The 8,159-nt window shown below is 42.1% G+C and overlaps 1 protein-coding gene across 2 annotated transcripts in view; it reads left to right on the top strand.

Annotated features, from left to right (window-relative positions):
* The first annotated feature begins 6,141 nt into the window (after nucleotides 1–6,141).
* The window catches only part of LOC109465621 (alpha-catulin-like), a 33,945-nt gene continuing 31,927 nt past the window's right edge, over nucleotides 6,142–8,159 (top strand). For both annotated transcript variants that reach the window (XM_019762989.1, XM_019762988.1), the window contains exon 1: nucleotides 6,142–6,260. In XM_019762989.1, the coding sequence (XP_019618548.1) occupies nucleotides 6,156–6,260 (105 nt within the window). In that variant the 5' untranslated portion in view covers nucleotides 6,142–6,155. The remainder of the gene's footprint in view (nucleotides 6,261–8,159) is intronic.

Genomic DNA, 8,159 nt, shown 5'->3' with positions numbered 1-8,159 from the left:
TGCAGGCCCCCATCTTTGGCCCTTGGCTGAAGTCGCATACAGTTCCATCACTTGGTCCATCAGGCCAAGAGAAGACTGTATGTGCTATGGTTAGGCCACACCAATTTAATTTCTTGGTTAACGGATTTTTCTCGAAAAATAATGGAGCGGGCGGGCGAAAAAAAATAACAACAGGCCTAGGCATCCTATTATGGCCCAAAATGGTCATAGGAGCCATGAAGTCAACACACCAGGCTGGTTCAAAATTTAAACCACGAATTTTGAACTTTTAATGATACCATTGCATTGAACTGTAACAACTAAGATGAAAAGGACTGTTTTTAACTGTTCAGGGCAAAATATGAGCATTTTGCAGTTTATTCTGAATTTTTATTTTTATTTGCAAATCAGAAAAAAATGAGCGGGCCAATCCGTTAACAAAGAAATTAAATTGGTTTGGCCTTATGTTGTCACACAGTGCAGATCTAGTGCAGAAGAAAAGTTACTGATCATCGAAATCGGGATCAAATTGCCAGGCTCAATAATATTTCATTATATGACTTGGAGGAGACCAAGTGTAGAGACGACACAATGTAGAATTTCTGTACATGCATTTTGTTCTATTGTTGTCACAACATTGATACTGATGTATTATCATGTCTGTTTTGTACCATTATGATCCACTACCTCTGTGTTGTAGAATGAAGAATGGAAGTGTGTAGTAAGTATTGCTAAGCATTTTTAAGTATAAGCACACAGACTGTTTCAATGTTGTATCTTTGTAGTAATGTTTGGAGTTACTGTGATGATCCCGCTGTCTAAGTGTTTAATTGGAGGAGTTTTGCTTTTTTATTGAAATGTTACTTTTCAATCCTGATGGTTATGATGTAGTAGATGACATGAAAACAAAAATTTTGACCATGCTCTCAGGTAGGCTGGTGGGCCCTGTTCAGAGTGTGTTAGAACAGGTCATACAGTGTATGCCTAAAGCCTCGGTCACAACCCGCCGTACGTGCCTCTGCGTGCTGTCTACGTGCAAAAACGTGGGCAAACGTAGGACATCCATGCGTGGTGAGTACTGCCTCTGTACGGAATCCTACAGATTTGGGAGCACGCAGACACACCGTAGAACTTTAAGTGTGTGTAAAACTTTTTCTACGTGCGGTCTACGGTCTGCAAGTACGGGCGACGCGCGTGCCCCGTACGTACCGTACGAAAGACGTACATGTGAGTACGGCCTTACAGTAAAGTTTCCACCTGCACAGAGATCGTACGTTGTAAGCACTTACAACTCACCACTTGGCGTGCAGACCACACTCTTACACCTTGCGAAACTGTGCAAGTGACGTGCGTTGACGCAACTCCTTCCCCACGTTTTCAGAAAAAACGTAGCAGACGTAGCCTCCCAAAAAACATTCGGACAAAAAGCATGTACGGCGGGTTGTGACCAAGGGCGGTTTTCATATTTCGGCTATACTGATACAGAACTACAGAGCAGAAGTATTTAACTGAGGTCTTTTCTGACTGTAGAAATAATACAGTGCTGTCTGCCCCATCATTGTAAGTTGAAGTTTATAGTCATTTTTATCATGTACAATGATTGGGTTTGGTCTTACGTAGATATGATGCTTGCTCATGTCCTATTTTGTATTTCTTAATGTTAATGTGGCGTACATGGATGTACAGTGTAATAGTTACTCCGTATGTCATTGGAATTAACACTGTAACTCACTCACACTGTAACTGTATAGAAATTTCCTTTCTTTTTTGCAATACCTTGAAGTTGGTATATTTTGTCTGTATAAACCTTACCCTGAGCTGATACAACTGGGTTTGAAGGAATTTTTAGTTTCATTCGATGTGGGTGAATGTGTAACTTGTAAGTGACTCTTGTAATAAGTTGTATGATCTGTTATGTATCTGATACAAATTTAGCCCAAGACTTTTTCATATGCAGCAGAAGGCTTACACATGTTGAATGAAAGGTTATACAGTATGCCAAAATTCTCGCAACAAGTTCATGGTTTGTGGGACATATTGTCAATGATTACATCACATGTCTACGTTTGTAAAGGAGCTTGCTTCAAAAATATAACAAGCTCCTGGTTTTTGGCAGGCTAGCATGATTGCACAGAGTAACCAATTGTAACAGAAATGTCAGTAATGATTGTCACAGTATCATGAGAAAGATTTTAATGTTGATGTTATTAATCTGATGTACTGTATGTTGAACTATTGTGTATGTGATGTTTGCTAGGTTTGGAGTCAGCTGAGGTATTCACCAAAATCACACTTCCCATAATGCCTAGTAAAAGTCACGGATATGACGTAAGACCACCCCCCTCCCCCTTCCTCGATGTAATATTTCCAACAACTTCTATCTACAAACTGGTCAACTATTGTTTTCAATTATTTCTCTAGAATAAAGCGCATGCCATAATTGCATTTTTGTTGGAATTTAGAGAAAATGACGTACCTTCTATCGTTCTAATATACGTAATGCGACCGTGCAAGTAGGAGAGTCTTCGGTAGAAGGTAGAACGATAGAAGGTACGACATTTTCTCTAATTCCAACGAAAATGCAATTATGGCATGCGCTTTATACTAGAGAAATAATTCAAAACAATAATTGACCAGTTTGTCGATAGAACTTGTTGGAAATATTACATTGAGGAAGGGGGAGGGGTGGTCTTACGTCATATCCGTGACTTTTACTAGGCATTATGGGAAGTGTGAAATTGGTGAATGCTGTTTAGGGCTCGAAATACCACCTCCATACATGTATGTAAGGTTAGTACAGGAGCTGTAACTTGGAGCTGTGCAGGTCTTTCTGATGTCTACCTGCACCTAACCTGCACTGGGCCATGGTAAAGTCATCTGTGACACTTTAGACATGTGCAGCCAGAAGTAGCCCCAAACTGTATCCAATTCTTCTCAGAAGTGTCCTGTATACAGCAGGTTGAATTGGTACTTCTAGGAACATTAAAAATGTTTGTTTGTGAATAAACTGTAAAAAGTGTTGCAGGTAAAGTTTGTCTGGTGCAGGTACGTGTAATTTCAGATGTTGCATCACTGGTGCAGGTAGACAGAAAAACATTTCGAGCCCTGCTGTTAGAATTAGCTACTTGTACTTGTTCTATAATTAGTATAAAACTACCAGCATTTTCTTGTGAGATGCAAGAAAAAAAAAAAAACTACCAAAATGGTAAGACATGAAGACCAGGAGGGAACAACATTGGGTACTCACTTCCACCAGGTGGGGGAGAGAACTGTGTTTCTCCAATGAGGAAGTCAATGTGCAATAAAGTCTGCTAATGATACCAGGTGTTGCTTTGTGCTTACATGTAGGTTGGAGTTGAATGCATGAGGCCACACCAATTTAATTTCTTGGTTAACAAACAGATTCACCTAGTACCTGCTTAATTTTTTTCTGATTTGCAAAAAAAAAAAAAAATTCAGAATCAACTGTAAAATGCTCATATTTTGCCCTGAACAGTTAAAAACAGTCCTTTTCTTCCTACTTATTTATTTATTTATTTATGAAGATTTACCACATTTGTGGAAGGATTGACTTAACAGGTGACTATCACCTTTTCAAAGATGCCAACCCCGAGACAAGACTGTAAGGTTTGAACCACTCACACCGGGAAGGTCCCCTACTCTTTTCGATAAGTGCGGTGGGTTCTTTAACGTGCGTGGGGTGTGGCTGTCCCAAACTCGGGACCTCCATTTAACGTCCTATCCGAGGGACGTCCCTAACCAAAGCTAGGTACTCATTTTCACCTGAGTAAAGTGAGGAAATTCGTGTAAAGTACCTTTCCCAAGGGTACAACGTCGGAGCGCATGTTCGGACTTGTTCGGAATCGAACCCGGGTCTCCCCGTTTCATAGTCCAGTGATGTACCACTACACCACACGACGCCACTTGTTACAGTTATTCCATCTTTCAATGCAGTGGTATCATTAAAAGTTCAAAAGTCATTGTTTAAATTTTTAACCAGCCTGGTGTGTTGACTTCATGGCTCCTATCATTTTGGGCCATAATAGGATGCCTAGGCCTGATTTTATTTGTTTTCTTCGCCTGCCCGCTCCATTATTTTTCTAGAAAAATCCGTTAACCAAGAAATTAGATTGGTGTGGCCTGAAAGAAAGATAAAATGGTATCATGCCCATAGCCAGGGGGGTTCGTACAAGGCTCAAAGGTCCACTTTTTGGTCCACTTTTTATCTAAAGGTCCAAGATTTTTTGTTTAAAAGATGGACTGATTCGTGTCACCAGCAAGGCTGGAATCATAGGAAAACTGCTCATTTTGTCATTGAAAAAAGTTATCTCCAATTTTTTCTTTGAAGTCCTTTAAAAAATGCAGGAAATGCCATTTCAGAAGGTTCATTTTTCAAATTTCCCAGTGGAGCATGCACCTGACCCCCCTAGGAACCTTGCGCCTTGGGGCTCGCAGGTCCCTAAAGCAGTGGGAAGTACCCCCTCCCCCCCATTCAAAATCCTGGCTATGGGCATGGGTAGACTGGGCTTTCAGAGAAGCCTGTAAATACCTTCGCCAAGAAGGTTATGTTTTTGTTGGCGTTCGTGTGTCTGTGTGTGTGTGTGTTTGTGTGTAAACACGATAACTCACGAAGGCCTTGATGGTCTTGATGAGACTCGAAAGTGATTAGATTTTGGGCCACCTGGTGGCTTGTCATAATGATATAACAATTATGCAAATATGGATGTGATTTGCATAATATATTAGGAAATTCTACGAATCAGCTGCACTCCATGATAGTACTATTCAAGCTTGTGACGTTTTTTTTAAGAACGAGAGAAACAGGCAGATAAGGATTATGCAAATTAAGACTTGATTTGCATAATTAATGAGAAAATGTTATAATTCCAAAGTGGTAACTGATCGTAACTGCCTGGAATTTCATACTTGGGGTATTTGAAAGTTAAGTACAGGTGAATATAATTAAGCATAACTTATTCAAATAAGGACCTCATTTGCATAATTTATGGGGACATGCTTTAAGGCCACACCAAGTAAATTTTATGGATGACGTCCTTTGGAGACCCTAAATCTAATGCGAGAGGGAGAAAAAAAACAAGAAGGGCCCTAAAAAACAAGATGCCTAGATAGATTAGAAATATACTAAGAGACGACAAATGTTAGGACACAAATTGAATGAGGTGACACAGTGTAACAAGCAAGAAGTCTTTTATTCATCATCAAAACAGCAATAAATCAGGTGGAACAGCAGTTGTCATCCTGTCCTGTTCCTTTCATCACATTTTTGCAGGCATGCAGAAACAAAGCATGTGCTCTTTACCCATTTCGTGTTACGGGTTTCACGTCAATCTAACGATTTGCGGCACTGTCGTGACTCTTTGGTCATAGTTACAGGAAGCGGAATTTCTTGGGTTTTTTTCTAGGAACAGGCCAAAATCAATGCGCGCGTGGACGTCATCCATAAAATTTACTTGGTGTGGCCTAATAGCATAAGACTGTCTTTTTGTGTAGAATATAATCAACAGATATAATTCATGCAATTTATTATCCTATTTGCATGATGAGAACCATGAAGTTAACATACCAGGCTGGTTTGAAATTCATTTTGCTGGTTTGTAATTCAAACAATGAATTTCAAACCAGTCTGCATTGATAGATGGAAAAACTGCAACAACTTTGAGGAGAATGGACTTCCTTCAACTTTTGGGCCAAAATATCAGCATTTTGGAGTTGATTCAGAGCCTCAGAAAATGATCTGAAATGTTTTTTACTATTTTTTTCTGCAAATCAGAAAAAAAAAAAGGATGCGGGCGAATCCGTGAACCAACAAATTAAATTGGTGTGGCCTAACTGTTAGATAAGTGTTTTTGGAGTTATGGTTGAGGTTAGTGTTTAATAGGGCTGTGGGGAGTGGTATGTTCTTGGAGCATAGTTACTCTCCAAGCAGAGGTTTGGGTTGTTGGGGTATTTTAGCGTGTTTTTAAGGCTTTTTTATCGGGGTTTCTCTTTTGGGTTTGCTGGGAAGAAAATTCAGTGCAAAAGAGAAACCCTGATAAAAAAGCCTAAAAACACGCTAAAAATACCCCCAAAACCCAAACCTCTGCTTGGAGAGTACTTGGAGCACACCTCCCCTATAACGGTCCACAATGGTATGTCCCTGTTCCTGGATCGCCAAGATGGCTGCATCACCGGAGGGTAGCGGTCCGACCACTCCCACTTCTAAACCGCTAGAAATCAGAACCAAGTCCGTGGAACAAACACTAGTACCCCTCGTCACCCAGGTAAGGACACGCTTCCTTCTCTTGTGACTGTTCTCGCAAAACGGCGCACGTTCCTCTCGGAGATACTGAAAAATATGTCCTCACTTCTTGCGTTTGTGTATAACCCGCCCCCCTCCCCTAGTATAGGCCGATAAGTGTCTGTGTCATTACCCTGGAAGCCAGAAGTCTTTTTCCGGGCAGCAAGAGCCCTTCGCCCGCTGGTGTAAATAAGCGCTACGGGGGAGTCTAGCCCGGGGGGAGTTTGGCTAGTTGCAGGGCCGAAACCTCGCCACCGCAGCGGTAATTTAGGTCTGCGGGCGAAGGGCTTCTGGCTGCCGAAAGAAAAGGCTAGCGGCCCGTAAACTTGGCTGGCAACCAGGGTGCTGTGTCACGGGCTCATCTGCCCGTTTCTGAGGGAACGGTGAAATCAGCTTGTGTGGAAAAACTATGACAGTAGTTAGACGCAAATCAGCCCGCCAAATTGGCGTTCTGCTGACCATAATGATACGTCCCTGACTGGGCCGTGCAGCTATGCCCCGGGGGTCGGCTTGCAACTCCAGCCAGCTGGTTCACATTTAGCCCGAACACAGTTCCATAGGTTAAAGCACGTACACAAGCTACCGCTGCTGGGTTACACATTGTTGTTCTGCAAAGGTCACTAAAGATTCTTCATAGGAATGTAAGATCGTTTAATAGTTTTGGCATTCATATTTTGTCATTCTATGTATTACTATTAATACACGTTGTGCATATTGTCTCCACAGTGTATGATAATTTTTGTTTTGCTGGATTTTGAAAGTAGTTCATGCCATGATGATGTCATTCCAAGGATAACCTTCTTGGTCATTCCAAAACAAGTTTCCAAGACCCCAAACCTTCACAAACAATTTCTTGTCATGCAAATTTTTTAAGGACAATTTGTATTGTTTACTTTTCCTACGCCTTATGCCTTGGGGGGGGGGGTGTCATGTGGAGACAATTTGTAAAATTTGTCTCTACTGACAGAGCATATCAATCTGTCAGCATATTAATCTATCATTTATCAAAAACACGTCTGTCAGTCAAGCTCTCTTATGCAGATTTTTCCCAGAGCGTTACCGAAACAACTTTGTTGAACTCAAGAAGATCACATGTAGGGGGGCCTGCATGGGGGGTTCCCGACAATGCTCTATGCTAAATTTTGAGAGCCGGCTACGTATAGGGCTTATTCACCACCGATTGTCACGTGACTCTTCCCCCCCGGCAGCGAGCATTGTCTGCCATTAGGGGGTGCAACATGGTGCCTATCGCTATGGTACGCTATGCAAACTCTTGGCGATAGTTGCGTATTTTGGGCCACAATCTACGTTTTGAACACTCTTCTTGTTAGTAACATTGTCCTTGGGTTGTTCTGGCTCCATGTCCACGTCTCATGTTCTCAAGATCGGCTTTTATCTTTTTTTTGCTGATCAGAAATCGGTGTGTTTTACCCTGGCGCGGCGTACGGGGCTGTACATGTACATGTAGATGGCAACGTGGGTAGCCATGAACACGGTAAATCTGTTGGAGCTACATGTGTGCTTGTCCCTTTACTCTGTGGTAAATGTCCATGTAGAACAGGGCGCTGACAACTTGCAACACTCACCTTGTCCAGCCACAGTCGCGGCAGTGCGGACTGAGGAAGGCGGCCGATGGCCCCCGCAGCCTTTGCTTGTTATTATCCAGACACAGTCCGGGGCTGTTCCAAAATAGCGACTTTTTGCGTTTCCCGACTGCAACGTACTTGTCACCACGTAACTGCCCCACAACACTGAGGCTCTACACATCCTGATACAACGCTTCCAGACTCTTGAAGGGTTTGAACCGATCCTGTGTGTAAAAACTTCTGCCCAGTACCAAATACGAAGCGAAGTCACGTCAAAAAATGGACTCCGCTGGCAG

This window comes from Branchiostoma belcheri, unplaced genomic scaffold (genome assembly GCF_001625305.1).
Source record: "Branchiostoma belcheri isolate BF01 breed outbred unplaced genomic scaffold, Haploidv18h27 scaffold154, whole genome shotgun sequence".
In the NCBI taxonomy this organism is placed as follows: domain Eukaryota; kingdom Metazoa; phylum Chordata; class Leptocardii; order Amphioxiformes; family Branchiostomatidae; genus Branchiostoma; species Branchiostoma belcheri.
The sequence above is the reverse complement of the archived record's forward strand: the minus strand, read 5'-3'. Positions and strand labels throughout refer to the sequence as shown.